This window comes from Corvus cornix, chromosome 1 (assembly GCF_000738735.6).
Source record: "Corvus cornix cornix isolate S_Up_H32 chromosome 1, ASM73873v5, whole genome shotgun sequence".
NCBI lineage: Eukaryota > Metazoa > Chordata > Aves > Passeriformes > Corvidae > Corvus > Corvus cornix.
In genome coordinates this window covers 79,490,790-79,518,092 of record NC_046332.1, presented here as the reverse complement: position 1 = coordinate 79,518,092, position 27,303 = coordinate 79,490,790, and the positions used below count along the sequence as shown (strand labels likewise).

The window sequence follows — 27,303 nt, the reverse complement described above, 5'->3', positions numbered from 1 at the left end:
AAAAGCCAGGACAACACCTGGAAAATACAGAGAACTGGAAGACCATATCAAGGGCCAGAGGAATTATGATATTGTTTTGAAAGAGCTTGATAAATGATGTTCCATACACAGTAATATTATTTTAAAAACCTCTGAGCTCCTTTAACAGGCACCAATGAAATAAAAGGAAGTCTGTGGTCACTGTACTATTTAAATATTATCCTTCAAGGTATTATCCAGCAAGAACTTCATTCAGAAATTCTCATGTGATATGGCCTTTTGAAACTGCCTACAGAGAAATCATGTTGTATTTTCTCGCCAATATCTGTAAATAAAATCTTTTCTAACCTGCATGTAAGTGTACCAGACATACATTTAAAGCAGTTGACACATTTAGAATAGAATTTCCTCATTTACAAAAAGGCATATACAAAAGCTTTAGGATGGTGAGAGGAGAGGGGCTTGAGACTTACCCTGCTCATCCAATTAAAAAATCTTAATTTTACTGTGCCTTTCCAAACCAGCAGACCATTTAATAAAACTTGGGATAGTTCTCTCAGCGTAAACAATTCCTTCATTTATACAACTGAGTCTAAATCTTTGAAAGACTGGTTTTCATTTATCAGAGTATTTTCACACAGAACTCTCATTCCTGCTAAATCCAACTCTGACACTCTGGAAAAAAATTATTTTGGTAAATGTCCAGTCAAATTACCACTAACTAACACATAACTATTTAAAGTAGCACAATACACAGAAGAAAAACAAAACAGAAAATCATGTAAAATGTTGTCAAGCTTAAAAGCATTCAAAACTTTGGAGATGACATTATTGTTATTATTGTTTTACCATTACCACTTCAGGTAAATGACAGGATTTACATTTTGCTGTTGTAATTTCGTTTGCTATTACCCAGACATTTTGGCCAAACAAGGGCCAGAATTGCTGTGAGACCAATTCTCTGTTGGCATAACTTTATTGATTTCAGTGGACTTCTGTCAGCAGAAAACATTGGCTTCTCTTTAGCTTTGGGGGAAAAAAAAAAAAAAGCCACACAATCTGCTTTTATTAAAACATATTTTTAAGCTGAAAAGTAGAGATGGGTGGCAGGATCCACTCCTAAATCTAACAAAGTACATGACTGGGGTTTGGTAATTTTGCCAATCCCATCTCCAATCAATTTTTTTTTGTATTTCTGTATCACATACACAAAGTTTGTAGGAAGTTAAACATTATAAATCTTGAAGAGACAATTACTTTTTATTGTGATACAAAAATCTATGCCACATTTAATTCTCTCTGTTTATTACCAATGCCAATGATATGCTATAACATTTCTCTGCTATGCTTCAATTAATTAGACAGCCTTGGGGGAAAAAAAGGCAGTAAGAAATGTTCCAGTACTTCTCACTGTAGGATGATGCCCTAAAGCCCTGTGAATGAGAAACTAGTATGTTCTAGAAAGAGAAGTTCACTGTATCTGGGGTTGGTGGACAAAAGGATTTCCAAAAACACCAGCTGCAGGCAAACTCACATAAATGGAGAGTAGTTGTACCCAACTGCAATAGCTCCTACATTCTCCATTCCCATCCAGAGAAACTGGATGTAGGTGGTGGGCAGTGATAGCTGGCACCTTGATCTCTTCCTAAGCACAGTCTGGGAGTTGTGCTTCATTATACTTGCTATGTCTCTGATGAGGATTGGCTGTGGCTTGAAACAGAAGTGAGAATGAAACAAAATTATTTCAAAAGACAGCCAGTAGAAGTACCAGTGCAACAACAATACTTAAGTGCTTCAAGACCATTTTTTGATTTTAAATGTATTTCTTACTGGTTACCTGGTTCCCACAGAATTTACCTGACTACAAAGGCACAGAAAAACCCTAAATAAATTTGTAATACTCACTTCTATGATTCTGTAACAGAAGGTCTCAGCCTTACCTCTGCAAGTCAGACTACAGATGTACAATTTATTCACTGCCACTATTCTTTCCAGTTTAAAAATTGTTTGAGAAAGCACTGAGTCAATCAAGATCATTAGGGTAAAAGTGTGGTATGTTCCACAAGACAGCATAAGTGTTCTTTTCATGTAAAGTACACAGTGATTAAAAGGCACAATTCTGCAAAAGCATTCAGGAAAACTACAGTGCAATATGTTCTTATATGACATTTTGTCATGGCATCACCACCATTCAGCATGATTTGGACCTTCTGCAGGTCATGAGATGAAATCGGTTGTCCTCCTCCATTTCAGTTCTTTCCTGTTCCTGAAGTGAGAGGTCTGAACTTCTCCAGTAATCCTTCAAAGCACGGCTTTGAATCCTTACAAATCATTACAAACCACTCTTTTGAAGACTGTTCTCTGGAACAATCTACCAGGCATGTCACTGCACCTACAGTTCTCTATGGGATTGACTTGCTACAAATTCACCTCCCTATTTATATGTGGAACACTTTTAAGCTGGAAACACACTGGTGTTTCCATAAAACCAACTTGCTCTCACTCAAATAATACACATAGAAATCAACAATTTTTGCATATGTAATGCACAGGTTGTTCTTAGGAAAAGGAATATAGGACTATTTTTTGTAGGAAATAGTATTTTTAGGATCTAAACATGAAACATAATATGTGTTTTGACACAGCCTAAGTGATAGTTTTAATACTTACACATTTTATTCTTACAACTCATAGGGACTTGGTGGTTTAAGAGTCCCTAGGAAGAACTCAGATCCTTGGGTTCTCTTCTGAGTCTCACTATCAGCCTTTGATGATCCGAAGGTATATTTTTGATCTCTGACCTCAACTTCCCCTCTCTTCAATGTCAGAAGAAAAATGCATACCTTCTAGTAATTTGTTGCAAGAACTGCAAAGAAAGGTGGATATGAGAACTGGATGCTGTGACCATCACAGTTCAGTGCCATATATCAGGCATGTTTCCCACACCTGAAGTGGCTCTTGCATTTCTGGAGGGCAGGAACTACATACTCACAGGAGATACAGACATATAAATGGTTTGGATTATGTAAGTTTAGCACTTGTTCACAGAATACCATTCATTATTCATCTCTTAAAAAACACCTGTATCTTCTTCTGCTGAAAAGCCATTCAAATTATATACCAGCTCTGCTTGTATCCAATAATTTACAAAGGGGTAAGGATAGACAAGAAATTAGTCTGGATGTTTCAGGAAGTCAAGAGGAACAGGGTTTTCTGAAGAAGAGGGGTTTTTACTCCTGAGATTTAATGAGGTTGTACCATTCCGTTTCACAAGTATCCAGTTACTTTCTGCAAAATATTGCTTAAAACACTTGGAGTAAGGAAATGAGGTGCCAAGAAACCTGTGTTACCTGACACTGCTGTGTTACCAAACTGTTTGCCACATGTCTTCCCCACATTTCAGGCAAATGAATGGACTAAGGTAAATGATTAACATTTTATCTTGCTTTAAATGTGTTACCAAGTTCGTGAACTAAACCATTTCAAATACTAGGAAGCAACCATTTTCCTCTTGTCATTGCTGCATAAGTTCACTGGAGAAAACCATAATGAATACAAAATCAAAAGATGCATAATAGTGCAAATGCACAGGACTCTTCAACAAAGGTAGACAGTCAGATTTAGCATTTCTTAGCTGTCAACCACACAGCTTCAAGATTTAAATAACTTTAATACATCCTTTTAATTAAACAGGAAATTATATGCAAAACAGGAAAAATACTTAAATGAGCTATTTTTACATTCAGTAGCCTCTAACTGTGGATCATAAAAGCTAACATCCCCAATATTTAAAATGACAGACACCACTTGGTTTAAAAGACTGAACAGGACCTGCTGGAGGCAGACAACTGGAAAAAGCATGCCTGAGAAAGGTAGACTTTGGCAGTCTGTTTGGGGCATGGGAGGATTCTCCCCCAGCCCACTCACAAATCTCCCCACCCCAGAATTGTCCCCAGGAACAAAACACTGTGACCAGGTGCTCCAGTTAGAACATCTGCTGCTGCATGGAGCTGCCAAGGCAACAGCATTCGGCTGTGACATTTCCCAAATCACTAAGTTAGTACGCAGCTCACACCTGACAGTGTCAGAGCTGGCACTCCCAGTGCCCTTCCCCATTAAAATGCCCCAGATATGCCTCCAAAAACTCTGACTGAGACTCTTTAGGTCACTGACAAGAAGGTGTCCCATATTATATCACTGATGCCAGTCAGGTGGACACACAGAAGGGCAAAGCAGCTCAACTCTCTTGAATCTTTATTCTTCTACATATAAGAGTATGGTCATGGAACTGTTCAAGTTGGTGTTCCAGCCCACTCCCTATGTACCAAAAGTACACAAACCCCCGTCTGCAAAAATTACTCCCTCCATCACTAAGAAATGAAGCTTTTAAATAACCTTTTAAAATAGCATTTAAAAGAAGAACACGGTTTTTTCCTTCATAGTTCTTCCACCTCCAAAGGAAATTTGAATCCAGCAATACAGCTGTGGTGCACCATAAATGCACCATAACATGTCCTCGACCACCACACCCTCCAGTTAAAACACTGATAAGTTCTGGTACCCCATATATATTATGGGGTCCTTCTTTGCATGGCCAAATTCAAACTCCAGTACCTTTTAGGCACAAATTGCCCTTTTTCCTGGACATCACTAGCAACACGTCCTTTCCTCCCACAAAAGCTCATGGGAACTTTTTTAATCAGTGAAATGTTGTTTGTCAAGACAAATTACTTGGGAACACTAACACTGAAAGGTCTGCAGTCCAGTGCCATAAGTGATGATTGTTTGAAGTCCTTTACAGAACCAGCTATCAGCAATAAAACTTTTAATAAGCATAGAAAATTATACCAAGCCAGTCAGTTTGTCCAAAAAAGGCTGTCAAAAGAACACGTACTGAAACCTATCCACCGATGAAGCAGGTAAAATCATTAATAAACACTTCTGTAACATTAAATACACCATCTACTTTCTATTCACCATATCTTTTTAATAAAAATGATACTGAAACACAAATATTAATAGAAAGACAGTCTGTGTACGCTATTTTTTCATAAAGAGCATTCTTTCAAATAAATAAAAATATACTTCAGTTTATTATCAGACTGTAAAAAGCATAAAAATTCAAACACACTTCAGGACACTTATTTGCTTTGACAAAACTCACACAAAGGTTTGTTTTTCCTCTGCAATGGATAAGCTTGTCACCCCAGACTACAGAAAGACAAAAGGTGAAGGGGATGCTTCTCCCCACCTTGTTTTGCTGTTGGTGACAGCCTGAGGGATGACATTCCAGCTCTGATAGGTGCTTTCAAAGCCTTTACCTTCCATATGCCCAGCAAACTAATTTTTACTTTTTAAACTAGCACCTATTTCCTGTCAGTAGTATCTATAGATAAAGGTGCTCAAAATGAGGGCTAAGCAGCTAAGGGACATAACACTTAATAAGTTACTTTTAAAATGCTTCCTTTCCATTAATCTCCCCTGCAGTTTTTGTGTCTAAGCTTCCTCCTGCCTCACTCACCACTGCTATGAACACATACACTGCATTTGGAAAAACTGTGTGTGTACAGCAACTGTCAATGTATCAAAGGCTGCTTGATTTTACCTAGATCAGATACCAACAGCATAAAGCTGAGAATAATATAGGCTTTAGCTTGTGCTTTTTAAGTCTGCCGGCATGTCGAGCACTTAGAAAGGCAATGAACCTGCAATGAGGTCTATGCTATCACGATTTCACTTCTACTAGAACCTGAGGAACCTGTCTTGAGGTGAATATGGATGCTATTATCACACCTACACACCCCTGCTCCAGGAGGAAATGTCACAAAATGCCAAGTTCTGAAATCTGGACTAAAGCAAACTAGGTCAGAGCAGAACCGCCACCTCCATTTTCATCAGTAGCCTCCTGCCCTATTTTTAACTTGGGCTTTTTAGGAGGCTCTGTCTCCAATGGACACATGTGCCACAGCTGGATCTTCACAAACATGGCCTCTGACAGAGAAGAGACTTACATCTGTTCTCAAAATCCAGGGCTTTGAATTTCACTTTGGATCAAATGGCAATCAATGCAGGTCACAGGCTGACTTTCCTTCACACTTTTAGCAAGAAATGCTGCTCAATGAACAATCAGCATGTCAGACCTCCCTTCAGTATGAATACAAAAGCACAGTTGTTAGAGCCTTTCCAACTTCGACAGCTCTGCCTAAAGACACTATTCAGCTTCTGTGGAAAGAGCACAGCTCAAAATGTCCTCCAAATTCCATTTCAAATTCCTAACTCTCTCAAACTGGTATATAGGACCATACATCCAATAAACTCAATTGGATACACAGTATTACATCAACACTTTAATTTCGATTTATCTTGTTCTTTCTACATCTACTCCTTGTCACTTTAATTTTTCACTTGTGTTCTCTGCATAGTTTAAAACCTTACAGATTGGAAAATAATGGCACTTATATCCTTTTGCCCTTCATGTTGTGTATGATAACACTTCTGGCTGTGAAAACCTACAACTAACACTGACATTATATTGTTGAACTAGTCTTAAAATAGGTACAGCACCCACAGCAACCACAGCTTTGGAGAAAGAAACAGAAAAATCTTTCACTGGCCTGAAAAGCAGCAATTAAAGTTCCACAGCAACTGCTTATGGAAAATCACACTGTGCCACCATTTTTCAGTAGATGTAAAAGGTATTTCAGTTTGCAAGAAAAATGAATTATAAAATCTTAATAACCAAAAATAACCAAAGATAATGAATATATAGTTCTGAGCAAAGACAAACCTTCTTCATATGTTGCTGTCTATGTCGTCATCAAATTTTATCTGTCTTTTGATCTCACCAACTACAAGCAGTGCAATCATCCTGTCACATGTCCCAGCTGGCAGTTCCCGTGGTCCATTCTCTAAGAACATGTAAAGTGTTCCCACTTCAGTTGGCCAAGGAAGTCTATGCTTAGTTTAATTTTTCTATTTTCATTAACCACAGATGCAGTAAAAAAGATTAAACAAAAAACCAAACCAAACAAACAAAGAAACCCAAAACCAAAAAAAACCATACAAACAAAAAAAAAACCCAATAAAAACCCCCAAAAAACCCCAAACAAAAAAAACTCCAACCAAACAACAACAAAAACCAAACAAACAAACCAAACAAACCAAGAAAAAAAAAACACCAAAAAAACCCCCAAAAAACCCAAACCAAACCAAACCAAAACAAAACAAAAAGAAAATTCACTAAAATTGATTTTCCACCATACTGCAAAAAACCCCACAGAGAAATAGGTATCAAGCAGTGATGTGACAGAAATTAGTTCTGTATTCCACTTTCCCTTGCACAAAACATGGGCTCTACTTATGCTAAGAAAGCCTGAGGCAATATGCAACTGTCTGAGGTCAGAACTACTACCTGCAAATAAACAGCAACAAATATATTGTCTGCTCTGAATGAAGCATAAATCCTTTGGGGATGTGGTTGGTTTTGATTCAGTCTTCCTCCTCTCAGCTCATCTCCTTGAAGATCAGCAACAAAAAGATAAAGATGACATTGCAAAGAGAATGACAGTATCTACTCGATTTCCTCTACACCCCGTGATACATCAGGCAGATAAAAAGGCCGCTGAGGAGGACAGGAGACTCAGTGATTCAGACCACAGTACTTGGTTTCTCTCTTCTTTGTTTCTGACTCCATTAGGGATCACCTCTTACTTTATCAATCCCAGTGGGACAAAAGGCAAAAAAATTATTGGAACTCCCTCTAAAGCACCTGGGAACATAATGGGAGGGAAATACAGCAAAGAAGTGTCAAGGGAAAGTAAAAGGACAGAAACATTTACATCTGCTCTTCTTTATTATTCACGGCATAAACTCTTTCCCATTTTTATACAAGGCTTATCAGAAAAAGCAAATCAATCAGATAGACATCTGACGTTTTCTTTACCTTCAGGCCGTCTCTCCCCAGAATATGATTGTTCAACAACTGGTCCAGAAAGTGGATCTGACACAAAAAGTGCCTTTAAGATAATGAGCTGAATATTGAACAACTAAATCTTTTGTTTAGCTTGGGACAGGCAAGGGAAGTGGAGGTATGTCTGAACTGACTGGCAGGGAAACACAGCTATCTTTGGCATTTGTGACCCAAACAACTCTGCCTGTCCATCTCTGAATATGAACATCACTGGTCACTTGAAGAAGGAATCACTCTGGCAGCTTGAAAACTAGCTTGTTTTAAACAGCATTACCCTCAAATACCACTTGAAAGTGTTTTTAGAAGTTCTCCATGTGGTACCAGTCAGCAGTTACAGTTATTGTATCAGGAGAGATCCGCAGTGAAACGGGACAGCAAATGTCAAAATACAAACATGAAAAACAAAGCAGGAAACAGAACTATAACTGCAGTAAGATATTTTGACTATTCACTTAGAGGAAACACAATTTCATCATTAGTGAAAAAATGGGCCCAAAAATGCAAAGAAAGGGAAATATGTCACACACACTGGAAATCAGCCTGCTGATGTAATGTTAAGAAACATCAGTGGATGCAGTTCACTGAATAGTTGGGTAGGGGAAAATATCACTCATACAACATAAGGTCCAGTCTCCTGCCAGTTATCCTAGATCTGACCTTCTTTTCTACGCTCCTTTCCTCCCTTATACACACAATTTCAGTGACTAAAAACATGAATAGGGGAAAAATGAAGAGGGCAACAAGCACAGCCTGAAAGGAAGTGTTTCACCACCTGGATCCCAGCCCCAAAAGAGTTACCTGGGGCTGCTCTCCTGCAGTGCTGGGCAGCCCTGGACTGCAACAAAGTCAGCTGGACTTTCAGCACTACTGTCGAAAAACCCAAACAAAGCAAGCAAAACTCCTGCACCCTTCACAATTATTTCCCTCCCCAGGATTTTGTACTGAATTTTTTACTACCTTTTTTTTTTTTTTCCCCAGAAGAGAGAATTCAAATTATTTCACATCTCAGTGGTAAAGCAGCTTCAATACTCCAGCTAGGAGTGACAAAGTGACAAGTACAGAAAATTGGTTTTTAAAATACATTTAATCACTTAGCATTCACATCTTTGAACTGCTCCATGAAGTGCTACCCAAAAGCTAAATATTGTTAAGAGATCTCTTGGCTCTGTTTATTCTGTCAGCACCCTTTACCACCAAAGCACTGAAAAAACTTGCAGCCACTGTTCATAACATTAACAGGAACATGATGGTGGAATTTACAGCAGAATATTAAAATTGAAGGAGCTTTCAGTTTCCCTTTATGCAATTAACCCAGCAACAACAGCAAGCACTTTCAAATCACACTACCAATCAAAAAAATTCATGTTTGGCGTAGGAAAGCACTGAAATGCTATGATATTTCTTATGTAGGGGGATTTAACACTGCTAACTGCAGAGTCTATAAATCAGTTTCTCTACAGAACTCCAAAGTCATAGGTGCCAAATATAAATCGTTTTCTCATAATCCCATTTTTGATCTTCTCATGTTATTACTGGACTTCCTGGATAAATTGTTGCTAAACTAAGTTTGCTCTTTTTTCCTACATAATTTGCCAAACCAACTGCTGGAATGCATTTGTATTGTCCTCTTACTAGAAGAATTCCTGTAACATTCCCATTGACCTAATTGCAGGTTTTGGCCTGAAAAGATGACACGTTTCTGTGAATCTGGTAAAGCTGTTGAAGCAGGGTTACTAGAAATGAAGTACCCTTCTGGCCCCTTTCATCAAGCTCCAGGCTGAATCCCTTTAGGAATGTGATGGTATTTCTTCTCCCTGCTTTTTTCTAAAATCCTATTCTAAGCTGCTTAAAAAAAAAAAAAAAAAAAAAAAAGATGAAAATCTGACCGAAATAACCCAGAAACTTAAGTAAAGACAGCTGGAAAGATGAAAAAGTGATAATGTTTAGATGTAAACCAAGCAACATGTTCCAACAACTGGCAGGGACTAAATTCTGTCCCAGAAATGTATGTTATTAAAGAATACAGTGTCTGTCAGGAAACCCCTGAAACCACAATACAGTTACATCAGTTTAAGTCTTTATTTGGAAAGCATCATCATTACTTAGACAAAAACAGAGTTTTCATATTTATATGCCCTCAAAATTGATTGTTTGGAGATAAAGTGTGGGTAGATACTGTAAACCATTATTAGGCAAGCAGTTCAAATGAAAAAAAAAATTTTACAAATGTGAGCAATATTGCATCCTGTGTTAGATTTAAAACACAGTTTTCAGAGCCTCCAACCCAAAGAAACTTCTGCTTTTTCCCCTGATGCAGAGGAATCTTGCTCTAGGCTAAGTCCCATTTTATGTCAGACACAGTACCTGTAACACGTATCTTTTAATCTGGAAAAATCTTTGGATGTGCCCACAATTCCCTTTAGAGTCATGGTTCAGGGACCCACATATAATCACCTCTACTGTATCAGTGTGCTGTGTTCCAAACATAATTCTGCTTTTAACATACACTCCTAATTTTCTAAGATTCTGTCATCATCGGGGCTTCCTCACCTGCGCAGATCTTCCCATCGTAGGTCTCACACACCCAGTCGTGGCACTCGCAGAGCGGGCCGTAGTATTTGCCAGACTCAGTCACTTGGCAGATGCAGACTCCACACTCACATCTGCCTCTGTCATTGCACAGCTTCCCCCCTGGGACGTGGCACCTGAGCTCCGACTCAGCCTGGGACAGCCGGCAGGAAGCAGGAATACCCAAACCGTTCCTGTGGGGGACAGCAAACAGAATAACCTGCGGTCAAAGCCAGGGGCTGCAGCTCAGAGCCCATGAGAGCTTAGCTCATGGGAAACCACCCTCCTTCCACTGGCTTCAGCCAATACCCAGAATATTGTTCTTACCACCTCTTCAGTTATGGTTGCAAATTATTACTTGCCTCAAATCACCCAATTTTCTTCGTTTTCGTCAGAAATCTCATTGCTACCTGCAGGAATGCTTATACTTTATTTTACTTACCTTTTAAACTACTTTGGGCTCATCTACTTTCTCATCAGGCATATCTGGTATATATGCATAGACACGTATAGTTTGATTATCTATCATGAAACATTTTGATCTTAATTAATTCAAAAAGCTTAGAGACACCACATACATCCAAACATCTGGGTAGCATAACAGGAATATATATCATAAAGCAAACTTATGGTTGATTCTAATAAAATATGCTTTCCAAAGTAATTCTTCTGGTTGTCAGACATATATGATCCATGCTTTCAATGGAAAAGGAAACCAAAGTAACCACAGCTTTCCATGCAACAGTGTAGTTTGTGGCTGTGGTTTTAGTAAAGCCAGCAGAATCCAATGCTAGATCTGTAGATTTGCAGTTCTGCCATGCAATTGTACCATGCACTGGAGCACGTGGAGATCAGGATTTTCAGGACATACTCAGGAAAAATCACACTTTGTCTCATCAGGAGCTGAATAATAGGAAAAAAGAACAAAGGACTGCTCAGGCCAAAAATAGGTCTTCACAACACTAAGGAATACTAAAGATGCAGATGAGTAGAACGTGCCCTTCTCAGATAGATTTTGCAAGGCTCTGGAGCAAAGGAGCTGCTGGCTCTAGGAGCCGGTGTGTGCTGGCTGGTGGAGGTGGAGAGCGAAGGGCAGTGTGCCTTGCTGTGCCAATGCACCGAAGTGCAGCAATAAGCAGGGTTCCGTGGTTAGGTGCCTGTTCCACTCAGGGAGCAGAATTTAGAGGTTTGGGTGGAAAGAGTCATCACTATCCAGCTCTTCACCCTTCACTGCTTTCAAAGTGTACATCTTGGGCATCAAATACATCGTTGCAAATAACTCTGCAGTCTGCACAGGCACCTACCTGTTGAAGTTCCCAATGACCCAGAGCGCTTCCCTCACTGTCACTTTTAAGCAGGCAGAGGAAGAGCCAACAAACTGCTCCACTGCTCCCTCCACAACCGCAGCTTCCACGCTCCTGGCACCTCACAATCAGTCGCAACCCCCCGTGAGACTTGAGAGCCACACTTACCGCAGGGCCGGGGGCCCGGCCGGCAGCGCGGGGCCCAGCAGCAGCAGCAGCCCCAGCAGCCCCCGTGCGAACATGGTGCGAGCTGTGCTGAGCCGCAGCTGGAGCGCTCCTGCAGACGGGCGCACAGACAGCCGGACAGACCCGCCAGGCACGCGGAGAGCTGCGAGCTGGACAAGCCCGGCTCCAGCGCTCTCCCCCCGTGCTGCAGTGGCTCTGATTAGCTGCCTGGGAGCGGGATTTGGGCAGCACTCTGGGAAGGAGGCCGGTGCCAAACCCCAAAGTTTACAGTCTAGGCAGGGAAGTAATTAGAAACAGTTGCGCAGCCAGATGGTTTATTTTGATGTTTTAAAAGTGGCCCGTTCACAGATGTGAACGAACTATCTCATTCTCAAAGTACAGGCACCGTAAATATTTGAGGTATGTGTATCCCCCTGTCCTTTGACAGATGGCTGCTTGGGATAATCTGTGAAACTTGTACCTCCGAGGAGACAGGACCAGCGCTCCCCAGCTGCAGCATCCCTGCCTGACTGCTGGAGCACCTCCCTGGCGCCTGCCTTCCCAGGTCCATCCCTTCCCTCCTTCTCCTGAGGTCACCTGCTCACATCACTGCACCGTGCGACACTGCAGGCTGCCAACCTACACCAGCATGAGTGACCACACATTCAAAGTATTATTAGTTTGCCATTTCCTAACGCCTTATTAAAACACAGTCCAATACTTCATCGCAGCAGTGGGAGATTTTTTGTATTACTTTAAGCTAAAAGGAAGGATAGTCTCTCCAAATGAATCAGCTTTGGCAGATATGGCCACGTGCAGTTCTTTATGCTGTGGAAAAGTTTTCGATCCCTCTGGCTGTCCTGGGAAATTGCTGATTGCCTGATACCTCCCTGGGATGGAAGGCTCTTAAAGAAACAAACTGACCACAGAAGATGGTAACTTATAGGTGTTCTACTCTACACACACACATACACGTTTTTAAAGCAGGCAGCTGACAGAAGCTTTCACTGGTTCTGAAGCCAGTATTGGAGATTAAAGCCCATCAGCTTTCTCAGAATGAACAACTCTTGTTTTAATTTCATATTAAATATCTAATATACCACAGATTATACTGTTCCAGAAAACATTTTAAGATTTAGTTAAAATTCTCCGACTCAGAGGCTGCCTTTCCTATGAGTTTAAGTGGGTGTCTTACATTTTACGTAGTGAACTCAAGGGTACAATTCACAGCATTCCTGCTAACATAACTAGTTTTGCCAACTATCTTCCTGGAAAAAAAAAAAAAAGCATCAAGCATTTGACCTTGTTCTGCTTGTTCTGCTGACCGTGTAGATGACAAAAGAACCTTTAAAGTCTAGTTTGGGGCCTGTTTTCAGTCAAGTACCCACTCTGGTGGAGGATAAAACTTTATCGAAACACAAGAGACTGGACAAAGTCTGCTCTAGCATATTTGTAAAAATACATTCTTATTTCCTGAAGATATACAGGTTCAACCCAAATATTATTCCAATGGACTATTAAAACACAAGACTTTTGTCATATTTGAGTAAGTTATCTTGAAGTTGTGAACTGCAAAAGTTCACTGTCTACTCATAGTGTACTACCTTCTTTATGACACACAATTTTACCCTAAAATACAAGCAAGTAGAATTAGGATATAAAAAAATCTAAAATCCCCATATACAGCTGTTGCATACTGTATCTATTTTTTATCAGTTTTGATGCCCTTTATAGTATATTTCATATTACAAATGCATTAAAATATTTTCTCAAGCAACACAGATCATAAATATCCTGTATTGAGTGATCTGTTGGCTTCAGTCTTGTGAATGTTTACAGTGCTGCTAACCCCATGCGTCTGACTTACTTTGATGGATCTAGTGAAAAGGGAAGTAATACTGGCAGGCATTTATTTCTGACAGTCCTTGAACTTTGAAGTCCATGCTAAATGCAGCACTATCTGTTATATCTGTGTGATAGTTTTTCAAATGTATTTATAATGCTACAGTAAAAAAATATTTATCAATTAAAACCCCTTAAATTACAGAAAGGAGCACTTTTAAGAACAATGTGATTGTCAGAAATTGTACTGCCTGAAGTCTCAATTTGTAGAAGAAAAAATAGAAAGCTTTGCATTTTAAACAGTAGTAATTCCCTTTTAGCACTAAATTTATCTTTAGTCTACAAATTTAAAGGTTGCCATCTGTTCATCTTCCTCCTTTTTCCCTGAGCAGACTGGTGCTGACAGGTATTCAGAAGACTTTAAAGCAGCCTACAAACTGTAACTCCAAATGTGCGAGAAGACATTCATCATATGATGACCTTATCACTGTCTCATTTTTTATTTAATTACATCTGTCATGTTTTGAAGAAATACACACCTTTTGGCTGTGGACCTTTTGAATTTGGAGAAGGCATGCTCACATAGTCCAAGGGTGCAGTATTTGAAATGTGCACCCAGAGCTTAAATTTAATAAATGCTTCCATGCATACATGTCTCTAATACAATATCTCAGTGCTCCCTTAATGGATTTTAACCTTTGCTCAGATTTATTATTTAATCATTTAAGCCTAGAATGTTTGTATGCATGTGTGTATATACACGTATACAAACATACATATATACATACGATGTGTATGTATTCAGGAGCTAATTGGCTTCCACACAAACTGTAAATTCAATTTAAAAGGAGTCAGTCTCTTTCTAAATGGGAACCCATCATGCTGCCTTGAGAACTGCTGCCTTCTATTCAGCCACTCCTGTGCACAACCCTAAGGAACTTTGTTCTCTGCTGGATAATGTACACCTACACGAAGCACAGCGCTCGTAAAATGCTACTTTTCCTATGTATTGGAGTTTCAGACTAAGGTTCTTGACTTGTAGCTGCTTGATAAATGTATAGTTTACAAGTGGTAATGCCACTGCTTGCAGAGTAAAAGTAGAAAAGAGAAAGTCAACATATTGCTGATGAGGAGGAGAAGCTTCTAATAGTAAACAGCCTTTTCAAAAGTAGGCACCAGGTTTAAATAATACTTATCAGATGCAAAATTACTTCAAATAAAGACATAGAATAATAATTAAAAAAAAAGTGCTGTTAAGCACACTTACACTTGAACCTCACTTTTTTTAGTGTATTCCTATTACTGTTCTTGATAAAATTTTGCAGGATTAGGTATGGTCAGAGACTGGGATAAACCTTTTCCCTGCAATTTTATTGACCAGTAGAGGAACCAGTAGGGTAATTTCCTATCCAAACTGGTGAAGGTTATTTTTGTGGTTTTGTAGTCTTCTGAACTGTGTAGAAACTAAGTTGCAGGCCTGGCAGTAGATGAGGTAACTCAAAGGCAGTGATTTTAAAATGTTTTTTAAAGGCAAGCAATATCTTAACTTTAACTTTGCCAGAACTGTTTTTTATAATAAATCAAATAAGAATAGTATTTAAAAAATAAGGCAAAAAAACAAGAAAAAGCTTTTTTACTATAAGACTGGTCTAATGCTGGAGCAGAACGCCCAGCAATGTAGTGGAATCTTCACCCCTGGACATATTCAAAAGCCATCTGGACAGGGTTTGGGCAACATGCTCTAGGCTATCCTGCTCTGAGCAGGTGGGTTAGACTAGACCATCTCCAGAGATCCTTCCCAAACTCAAATATTCCATAATTCTATGACTCTGATGACATAATGTGCCATTGAACAAGGTTTGATTTGGCTTGGGGAGGCAGATGGACTTTGCCTACTCCTTTATTACAGCCTCCTAGTGAACATTTTAATTTTGTTGTCACTTTAATAAAGCCATCAGGTTTGCAAAACACATTGCATACCATTCTTAAGGATTTTTTCCTTAATAAAACAAATCGAAATGCACATACAGTGAACAGTCTAAGCTTAAAAAAAAAATGGAAACCATCAAAATCTGTCAAATAATCCTCCTGGGTATCCACTGAAGCCATTTTAGTAACAGCATGGGTTTGTAAGAGTGGAGACTGAGGCATTCAAATGCAGACACATTCAGTTATATCACAATTTCTAAAATTAACCAGAATTTGAAAATCCCACATATCAAAACAAGTTATTGTTCCTCCATAAAATGTGGAAGGAGGAGAATTATAAGTGTCCAGTGATTCTTCTGATCAGGATATACAATCACTGCGTTAGATGGCTGTAAAGATCTGTGACAAACCACTTTAACAGCCATGAAGCAAAGTTCTTGATGGAGTTAACTAAAATCTGTCTAAACTGAACAGTTCAGAAATGCATGCAGCTCTCGAGACTCATTGCTGTGCTGGTCAGTGTCATCCCTGGAAGGGAGCAGGAGACAGAGTACACCAGAGCTGTGGAGAACTGAAAACCTTGTGTTAATTTTGCTGACATGACATGGAATCTGGGACAGCTGAGGGTATCACACAGGGAATACAAATAGCTTTTGGATCAAGGTTAGAACAAGATAAAAGCTGAGCTGGTCTGAATGTTGCTGGCCTGAATAGTACAGTATATATGCTACCCAAACAGTTCATAGGCCAACATTAATCAAGATGTTATTGTGTTATACTCTTGTGTAAAAACGTAGCTTACTCCTTCATGCCTCAGTTGAAACTTTAAATAGCTAGTAGGTCTTTTGTTTGTTCAGTGAATTCCCCTAAACAGCAATAATACCCTGCTTTTACAGAGGCCTTAAGGAAGCAGAAGATATTTAAGCATGATCTTGCAAGAAAGCTCAGAATGCCAGCAACAACAGTGCATTTTAAACTCAAGTCTATTGCATTCTTAGCTGTTTAGCACTTATTTCAGAAAGCAAATAAAGCTCTGTTATAAGCCAAGTGTCATTTAAGAGCCCAAGAAAGGAAATAAAAGGCATGTAATTTTTCACCATAAATTATTACTCTGAGGTCAATTTGTGCCTTATTTCTCAAAGGGATAATGTTTCTTCATGCTGGGAATCTTGAAAAATCAAAAGTAGTGAGAAATACTATTTTGTGATCTTTTTAACTAGTTACCTGACTAAGTTACAATGAAGGATCATTCTCATATTTTGACCGAAGAGCTCTTCCTAAGGATAGCAAATTAATTAAATAGATGCTGCTGACTTCTTAAGGGCAAAACAGCAGTAACTCAGGTTGAGTGCCTAAACTGATCACATGCACACCAGATTCTCCAGGGCAACAGCAACCATCTTGTATGTTTTCAATGTTCTGTCTTGCACTGCTTGCTGTTAAACCAAAAATGAAGGAGAGACAGAAATTAAGAAAAAGGAAGTGTTGGGAAACACCACTATTGCCCTTCTTCTGAGAACTCGGTACCTACTGAAAGCAAACTAATTGTATACACAGTTAGTTGCAGACTTGGGACTCTCCTTAAGCTGTGCAATTAAGAAAACCATACTCCATGTCCTTTATTCTGGTTCATCAATGTTGACACAGGTCACGGACACTCAAGAATGACAGTTTTTAACCCATCCCAATCAAAGTTACTCATGAACGTTAACTGAGTTTCTCTTGCTGTCATTAGTCTGATGTTGCTGTGTGACCATTTCTGTTACGGTTACACACTTCTGAGTGAAACTACCACTAGCCAGAGATGTAAAGAGCAGACAGGTGGAAACAAACTGGGCTGCTCAGCTCATCTGATTCACATGGGACCCCAGTAATATCGAGGTGCTTCTCAGCATGAGTAGAGAAGGACTTGAGACTATAGGAGAACTTTGTGGTAAACACCATTAAGATGACTAAGGACTTGGACACTGAGGCTAAAGAGCAACAGGAAGAAATTTAGCAGTTTTTGACTTGTATCCTATGCCAAAATGATTAAATCTTCCTTTGGGTCTGAGGTTTAATTCTGAATTGCTAAATGATATTTTGTGACCTTTTTTAAAAGCTCAAGCATAATTTCAAAATGAATATTTCATGAATTCTTTTAGTCATTACAGACTATCTGAAATCTGATCAAGCACTGCGTTCTTGCATAAGTGGTAAATCAAATTCCAACAATGGCAATCTCAATAAGCTCAGCTCCTTGGGATGTTTTCAAAATTTGTTTACGTTACTCTTCATCCTTAAGAGATGCTATGAGAAAGTAAGGACAAGTGAGCAAATAAAGTTCAAATAAATTCAGAAGTAAAACCAAGGCTTGAGGGCTGTCCAAATTCTGTAAGGAAACATGTAAAATAAATAGATGTTTTGAATTCCCCTTTTTTTCAGGACTTACTGAGTGAGCAAGTCTAGGAAACTTTGGTTTGTTAATTACCTTTTATCCAGGAAGATCTTACTGTGTTTGTAGATCATGTTACAGAAATTAAAGTTATAGGTAAGGTTGAGAATTCTCCCCTTGAATTCTCCATACAAATCTTCTGGAATTTTCCAAAATTTTCTTTGGAATGGACATTTTGCCACGGCCAATTTCAAACATGTTGAAGTTTGAAGGATGAATAAGGAAATTCCTTTATCTGGTCTTGATTTGTAGAGATTAGAGGTAAATCTTTACTAAGAAATCTCTTTCCTTTTGACCTATTTAACATTACCATCAAGTAACATTGTAAGATTAACTCCCAAATTCTGTCCTTATATATATGTTTATGGCTTGTTTCTTAGGTCAGTGTGAATTTTCTAAATCAGAATTAAAACAGACTTCAGCCTTAAATATTAAACATTGTTACAGACTTTAAAGGACTAATAGGCTCTTTGCAAAATTATCTTAGCAATTTTACAGATACCCAAGTTTTCCATTTTACCCTCACACATCTGCTATACGCCACTTGAATTCTAAAATGTTCATAATTGCTTTTCACGTGCCAGGTCTGAAAGTAAATTTGTGGTCAAATAGCAGAGAAGAAAGCCCAAGAAAGGGCTTTTTCTTGCCAACAGGAGACCTCCAACATCTGCACAATTCTATGAATGGAAGACTCCGGTTTTGCCTTTGCACACAGGCAGGTACATCAAGGTATCAAAGGCTAAATGCTTCTTCCAGCACTAGCATCATCTGATGCAAGTTGTGCTCACAGATAGGCTGTCAAAGAGATCTCAGTCTTCTGCTGAAAGTGTGGTCCCCATTAGCAGCTTGTGGTTCACAGAGGAAGGGCAGGTAGTAACAATATGCTACCAAATAAGACACCAGGTAAAAGGAGAAGTGCGAAATACATAATACGTATTCTATAACACAAACCACATGTAAGGAAATTAATTCCCTCTTTTTGGGAACTTATTAAACAGTATCTAAGTTACTGTAACAAATTTTAAACCCCCCTCCAACACATGACAGGTGCTAATACATGAATTCAGTGGCAGGCCACCAAGGTGGTTGGAGCTGGAGCACTCGCTCCATGAGGAGAGGCTGAAGGAGCTTAGCTTTTTCAGCCTGGAGGAGGGATGGCTTTGGGGGCACCTAGGAGCAGTGTGACAGCTCTGTGACAAAGCTGTCAAGAGGACAAAGCTGGGCTATTCCCAAGTGTGCATTGCAGGAGGAGAGACAGCAGACTAGGGAGGGTCAAAGTGCATGTCAGGAAAAAATCTTTCAGCATGAGGACAGTCCAGTACTGACACAGGCTTACCAGGGAGGCTGTGCTGTCTCTGTCTTGGGAGGTTTTCAAGACCAACCGGATAAAGCCCTAAGCAAGCTGGTGTGATCTCATCTCTGAGCCTGGTTTCAGCAGACCAGTCAGACCAGATGGCCTCCTGAGGTCCCTTCCAACTGGAAAATTTTTCTATCGAGAATTATTTTCCAGAGGCCAGTATATCCATAGAAAAAATGCCACACAAAGTCACATCTGCTGGCAAATGTTGATTTCTTTTGTTTAGATATAGCTGCAACATTTCACTGTTTGCAACTGTCAGTTTTCATTTATGAGATGCTATCACCAACAGCATAATGCTGCCTAGCAACTTATTCCAAGTAATGAAATGTAAGTGGGGAGGAAAAGACAAAATGGGAAGAGTATTATTTGTCAGCACATTTATTCTTAAATTGTTTTGCTTTTCAAATTTTTTCTCATGAAACATCAGCTGACTGTTACCAAAAACTGCAAACACTAAAATTAGGTGCTTAAATTTACTGGAATTGCTAATGCTGGTAATACATGTAAGTAGTGCTGGCAGGACTGCATCTGTAATCCCGAGGCCAGCTCCCTAACTGGCTTATTAGTTTTGGTTGCCAGCATCAAATAGATATAATTTAAAGGAGCCTAATACAATTTATGCCATACACTTTCCCTCAGCTTTCTGGGGTATTTTGCTAAGGGCTTTGTCTTCTGAATCCTATTCCATATCTTTACCATCTCCAGAAAGTTATAGGCTCACATTATTCCCCATGATCCAGTTTCATTTAAACATAAATTGTACACAACTTTACTATTTTTTTTCTTTGTTCAAGAAGATAAAAATACAGATTGGAACATGTCAACTTGATTTACAGAAACAATTTTCCAAGTATTTCTTTTTTTGTCTAATTGTGGTATCTCTTTCAAAGAGTCATTTAGGCTGGAAAAGACCTCTAAGATAATCTAGCCCAACAAGGGAGAATATTTAATGAATTTATTTCGCTGTGGAGCTCAAGACTGTGCTTTTACATGGCTCATCAGTAACCTGAAAATTAACCAGGCCACCCAGCTGATGCCACCAGTGAAGTAGGGCAAAGAGGTGTACCAGTAGTAGAAGCAGCCCTAAGATGTACAAATAGGGGTTCTTACCAAAATAAATTATCTATCCTAGCACTTTAAGAGCATAATGAAAAGCAAAAACAAACCCCCAAACCAACCAACAAAAAAAAAAAGCTGAAGCGCAAACTAAAGCCCTACAAAATTGCCGCCGCAAGTGGCGCGTCCGCCCGCGCTGCTGTTGGCAGAGGGGCAGTGCGGGCTTCGTCCCGAGCCGGGCAACGCTCCTGTGTTTCGGGGATCAGCGAGCTCAGTTCCAAGCCGCTGTGGGGGTGTTTTGCGTGACGGGACTGCCGTGGGCATCACCCCCGGCTGCGGGGCCGCTAAGCCACCTCTCTTCCCAGCCGGATTCTTGAGCAAGGCGGGGGTCTATTTGTTCCGAGGCGCCCGTGCGCGGTCGGCACCATCTCCTCCGCACCTGCTTCGTCCCCGCCCGCCCCCGCCGCCGTTGCCGAGAGACTGAGCGCGGCCGCCGCCGGGCGGGCCCCGCCGCCCCGATCCATCGCGGGGAGGGCGGCGTGCGAGGCTGGCACAGCACCGCGACACCCGCACAGCCGCGGGGGCCGCTCCCGACCGCGCCATGAAGGGAGATGCTGGCGGTAGGTCGGAGGCGGCGGACGCGGCTGGCTCTCGGAGCGCGGTGGGGCCCCGCGCCTCCCCGCTCCCCTCCCCGGCCCCTCGGTGCCGGCGGCCGCCGCGGCTGTGCCGGGAACGCTGGCGGCTCCCGGGGAAGGGACGGGCGCGGTGAGAGGCCCGCCTGGCTCCGCGGCAGGGGGAAGGGGCGGCGGCGCCCTCCGCATCGCCCGCCCCGGCCGTCCTTCCCCCGCGGTGGGAGGGGGCGCTCCGGGCCGGCCGCCGTCGGCCTTCCCCCGCGCCCCGCGACCCTCCGCAGCCCTCGTCAGTGAGGCAGAGCGGGCCGTGGGGCGAGCAGGCCTCTTCGGGGGACACTCGTTTCATCGGGGGGTTGTGGATGGGGACGGGGGTCACCGTGGAGAGCTCCCTCCCGGAGGGGAGCGTTCGGCTGGTTCGCATGGGCTGCGGGCTTGGCGTGGTTGGAGGTAGCGATGTACCCAGGCCTGGGCTAGATCTCTTTAACGTGCGGTGTCAGGGGTTCGTTCATCGAGAGAGAGATGCTTAATATTCTTTTGTTGTTGACATCTGTTTATTTTAGTACTCCAGTAAAATCAGAGACATATTTCTAGAAAGGATCAAGGTTTCTGATGGCCTTAACGTGCAAACATGGCTTTTAAGTCAGCTATGATTTGGGAGGCTAACCATTATTGCATTCAGGCAAATATTTACACAGAGAAAACACTAACTAATTGCTGTTTGAGTATTTTGTGTTTGTCTTAAGCATCGTCAATTTCCTGATTCATTTCGTTGTCCCCTTTTTGTTTTCATTTCCTTCCCCAGCAGCCCCGTTCCACCTGCCCTCTGAGTGATCAACAGAGAAATGATCTATATTAACAATGAACTATGCTCTGCTGCATGAATCACAAAGCCAAAGTTTCTTAACTTCGCATTTCTTTGAGTTGGTCTCTGTGGCTGCTAGAAGACTCCAGCGCTCTTCAAGAATATGCATATACCTTTGCAGACTTCTAGGAGCAGTTGGACTTGTTTTCATTTGTTTTCTTTTTTCATTTTACCGTTTGAGCTTAGTAACTTTCAAAACTGTAACAATCAGCATGTCATTTTTGCTTTAGTCTTCTTGTTTGGTGCATCTGTTTTATTTTAATCTGAAATGTGGTCCATCACAGTTCATTCCCATTTAAACTATACCACCTGGAAATACGACTTACTCTGATTTGACTTATTTCCAGCTCTAGGACACTGCTGGTACCATGAGGACTGTATAGGTCTGTATGGCATTCATCCAAACCTAAGTATTGAGTCAAAGACATTTTGCAACTTAAACCTTCACAGTAGGAGATGAATACTATCACACTACGTTGTAGGGGGTAATGGGCTACTGGATCTAGCCCTGGAAGACTTCTACCAATGAGAATGTCTTCTTGAGGCATGAGTAGCTCGTGATGAGATAGAACCAATACTTCTGGAGATTTGGGTTTCCTACACACCTGCCTAGGTATTTAAGAGTTCAGTCTGTTACAAATAAGATTTCTGATGTGCTTGTGAATAAACTAGAAGTGCTGCATTCAAAAATTATTTTTACTGTGCTACTGATAGAATGCTTCCATGGTTGGATTTCCCATAGACTTTGAGCATGAAATCTTTTGGAGATAAAGAGCAAAGTCAGCCTAATATGGGTGTTACAAGTTGAATCATATTTTCTTTCCCTTTCAACATTTCTCTGTTCTCCCTTTCATTACCTTCATAGGACCTTTTATTTAAATTGAAGTTTCCTGGATTGGTTAAGTACTGATAAATGCCTTGCTTTGAGAAGTACCAGTCCTAGACTACAGTTGCAAATTGTCTTGGTTCTACTAGGTAATTTCTTTTTCCTTTCTTTATTTTCTATGATATTTTCATCTTTTATCTCTCTCTCTTTTTTTTCCCCCCTCCACGGTGAGGATAATCAAGTAGTGAAACAAGTTGCTCAAAAAACCTCCTTTGTTGGAGGTTTTCAAGATCAGACTGGAGTAACCTGAGTAAACTGCAATAGCCTGGGCTGTCACGCCTGAGCACAAGATACGACTGCAGACTTTCTGAGATTATAGAATCATAGAATGGTTTGGGTTAGAAGGAACCTTAAAGATCGTTTAGTTCCAACCCCACTGCTGTGGGCAGGGACACCTTCCACTAGACAAGATTGCTCAAAGCCTCATCCATCATGGCCTTTGAATACTGACAGGGATGGGACATCCACAACTTCTCCGGGAAACCTGTTCCCGTGCCTCACCATCCTCACAGTAAAGAGTTTCTTTCTAGTATTTAATCTAAACTTGCCCTCCTTTATCTTGAGGTCATTCCCCCTTGTCCTGTCACTACATGTCCTTGTGAAAAGTCTCTCCCCAGGGACTGTAGGTACTGGAAAGCTGCTCTAAGGTTGCCCTGGAGCCTTCTCTTCTCCAGGCTGAACAGCTCCAAGTCCCTCAGCCTGTCTTCATAGGCGAAGTGCTCCAGCCCATCTCTGTGGCCTCCCTGGACTTGTTCCAACAGATCAATGTCTTTCTTGTGTTGCAGGCCTTGGACCTGGGCCCCCTGGAGAACTCAGGTGGGGTCTCATGAGAGTAGAGTTGAGGTCCTTCTGACCTGAACTGGCTTATGATTCTGTGAACTCAGTTTTCCTTTTTTTTTTTTTTTTACTTCATTCCAAAATAAAGCCTTTGGGTACAGTACCTACAGTACCAGAGGTTATGGCTGCAACTTCTAGGACCTGCCCTGCAGTAAGGGCACATCAATTAATTTGTTTTAAAGGAAAGATAAGAGGATAAAAAAGAAAAAGTACTAATTCTGTTTTCAGGACTTCAAGTTTAAAATCTATAGGCATTAACTTTTTTGCTGGCAATTTCTTAAAGGATAGAAAAGGAAGAATTTGGGAAGGGAAGATGATCTAGAATATTTCAATTTTTTCAATAATTATTTTAGCAAAAATTGTAACAAGTCTAAAAGAATATAATTGCGGTTTATTTTAATTTTTATGTATTTAAGTTGTGAAAAAATGGGTATACAAGGTTCTAGGCACACTAGTATATAATTAATGATACAACAAAATCCCAGAAACATTAAAATAATCACTTAAGCAGGCATGCTGCCAGCTGTCTGCCTACAGAGAAGCTCCTTTCCACCCCTGTATCATTCTGGGAAGGATACCCTCATTCCTTCCTTTAAAACCCTGAAAAATTGATCCACAGTACTCAGAGCGTGTTACTGAATGTGGGGTATTACAGAGAGAAGATGGGTTGCTCCCTGAATCCACTCAAACAATGACCTGGTACTGCCTGTCCCCTTACTTTCCCGAAGGAGTAAACACAATTTCCACCTGTACATGGGTTAGGCTGCAAAAGCAAGTTCCAGAACACTGCTCTGGTTTTTTCCAGCATGATTCTTACTAGGGATGTTGCTGCATGTCTTTGTCAGGAATGGGCTCTGACATTTTTTTGTATAGACTACATTGCAGTTGACCTATCTTAGGTCAGCAAATGGTGGGTAGGTGGCCCACAGTCAAAGTGAACTTTCAAAATAAACTAGTTGTTAAACTGTGCTATGTATTCCTAAAGGAAATACATTGCCACTGGTGTTTTCTCTGTAATTACTGTGCATTCAGTGGCCATCAGTAAATTTTAGTGTTTTATCAGCCATTCTGACAGCATAATTGTAGGACTTGGAAAGCTGTCATGTTCACCAGTCATTCCAACAACCAGCCTGTTGGGGAGAGATGGAGGGTGCTCACCAGTCTTGTGCCTTGGTTTCCACTGGAAAGCAAAAGCTGGCTACTTGTACAGGGAACTAGCTGCTTCATGCTTGGATGTGTTCCTGCTTTGGGATACATAGGGACCTGGGACTTTGGAATGTGAGAGGGTACCTTCTTTTTACTACATAAGTTGTGTTGGAGTACCTGTATCTCTGTTTTGTATGTTAAACAGGTGTAGTGGTATGTGACATGGTGTGGTCTAAAAGTATCATTTGAAAAATCATCTTCAGTTGTTCTGGCTTTTTTTTTTTACTCAACCAAATCTCTTAATTAAAAAAATGTGGAAAAGCTAAGCAATTCTATTTAAAATTAAAAAGTTCCATTTGTGGCTGCATCATGGCACCATGTACATGCATGTGTAGTTTCTTCAAAATTGTATATTCCAGATATTAGAAGGGTTATAGTAAAAAGAACAAGATTATGTGACAGTAGCAGTAGACTGTATGTCTGACTCACAAGAGATCTGCCTTTGTATGCAATGAGATATTTGATTCTGCTTGCTGAGTATTATTTTGGCTACATTTGAGAGGAAGAATTTATGTAAGAAATAAATACTGTAAGAGCATTGTCCTTAGTCAATAATAAGGCAAGACACTGGAAGTGCATTGCGAGCAAAGAGCTAAAGTCTGAACACCTGTCTGTTTTGAGACTAGATATTCTTACATTTGCAGCCTCAAGCAATTGTTAAACCTTTCTCAGCATAATTATGAACCCTAGTCCTGGTATCTTTGGCCTGGGATCCTGTTAGTAAGTACAAGATATCATCAGTTGTTCTTTCCTACCTGTATCTAAATTATTTGAAAATGTGAATGTACCTGATTTTTAGAATGTTTCCTTCAGTGTACCTTCGTTGTGAGGAACCAGCTTTGTTTTTAATAAATACTAAAGTTTGGTCAGTTATTAGCAGTATATCATGCTTAAATAAAAAAGAGATCTTTCAGAACATTTCAGAACATTTCATCAGATACAATGATACCACAGAGAGATAAAAAGAACTGAAATAAGTCTTAACTTGAAATTAGTTATGAGTTAATAAATGGTAGCATGTGCCATGTGATTGTATCCACTGGAATTCTGTCTTTACCCTTCTAAAATAAATATATCTATACTATTGCGTGTGCAACTTGCTCACGTCAAATTTTTGCTACATGAAAACAAATACTGAAATGCCATTTAGCTGTACCTGAAATCAGGGGTGGAAGAATGCGTGGATGGAGGGAGCAGGCAATACATAAATAGCGTCAGTTTGCAAAGAAGGAAAGGAGAAAGCTATTGAGATGAAAGAATGGGAAGTTATATTTTTGCTATAACCATGTAATGCATGCTACAGTTAAGAGCAATCAGTTTCTTTAAGGTAGCCTGTACTTTGGGGCTTTTTTAATGTGTAGTATGGAAATGGGGTTTTGTCATCATGCTGTATCTTATGGGTATTCACATCATCTTTCTGTCACCCATTTTAGCTCTCACATTTGTAATTATTGTCTTGAAGTGTATGTGCCACTTTCTGTGTCCGTGGTCTGGGAAATGTTGGAAGAGGAGTTGACATTTTCAAAGCAGAATTGAAGAGAGTGCTAGTAGGTGGTCTGCCTTGGGAGGACCTTCAGGCAGTACTCATATGATCTCAGGTGACAAAGTCAATAGGCAGCAGGAGAAAAGTATGTTGGAAGCCAGGCATTGCTGATTCCAAGGATTTGTCTTGATTTTTGAACTCTTTCCATAAGTTGTAGGTAGGAATATCTGCTTTATTTTCCTGTTTATATTTCTGTGAAGTCATTTTTCAGCTGCCTTTTTTATCAGCCAGAGCCTTTATAAGCATGTTTTCCTGACTTTGTGATAGAGATCTTTTGAGCAGATTATGCTATATACAGTGAGCTTGCTTTATAAACGAGACTCAGATTTCTCAGCTTTTGATGTTGTGGAGGATAAGCTACTTTTTAAAATTTGTATTTTGATTTTTTTAGGAACTGCATATTTCCATCAGAAGGAGTGTCTTGCTCTTAGTGGGAATATTGCAAACTGGTTTATACCTTCTTCAGATTATTTTTTCCCAAGTGCACAATGGGTCTTATGTTCACCCCAACCATTGTGCTGGCATGCTTTCATTTCAGCAGAAGCTGCAAATTTAGTGGGTGGGGGTGGTTTAGAAAGTGTAGAGGTTGCAGAACATGCCTGCAAATTCAGAGATAGAAAGGAAGAGAAAAGGCTGGCCTAATGGATCTGGAGGGGCTCAGAGTATGAGTAATTTTCTGTTTAGTTTTATTCCTTTTAATTTGCCTTTGCTTCTAAAAATAAGAGAAATTT

General features: G+C 40.3%; 2 protein-coding genes across 8 annotated transcripts in view; one reads left to right on the top strand and one right to left on the bottom strand.

The window, feature by feature from the left end:
* ITGBL1 (integrin subunit beta like 1) overlaps positions 1-12,258 on the bottom strand; it is a 136,566-nt gene extending 124,308 nt beyond the window's left edge. Inside the window, exons 1-2 of the mRNA XM_010394119.4 lie at positions 11,989-12,258; positions 10,499-10,710 (exon numbers count right to left, since the gene is read on the bottom strand). Of these exons, the coding sequence (XP_010392421.1) occupies positions 10,499-10,710; positions 11,989-12,062 (286 nt within the window). The 5' untranslated portion in view covers positions 12,063-12,258. The remainder of the gene's footprint in view (positions 1-10,498; positions 10,711-11,988) is intronic.
* Positions 12,259-20,818: 8,560 nt separating this feature from the next.
* The window catches only part of NALCN (sodium leak channel, non-selective), a 239,599-nt gene continuing 233,114 nt past the window's right edge, over positions 20,819-27,303 (top strand). For 2 of the 7 annotated variants that reach the window (XM_039562541.1, XM_039562481.1), the window contains exon 1: positions 20,819-21,226. The gene's annotated coding sequence lies outside the window, so the exon portion shown is untranslated. Of the gene's footprint in view, positions 21,227-21,585; positions 21,686-22,040; positions 22,484-22,965; positions 23,076-27,303 lie in introns of those variants that run through there. The other 5 variants (XM_039562350.1, XM_039562278.1, XM_039562220.1 and 2 more) reach the window with 5 other exon arrangements.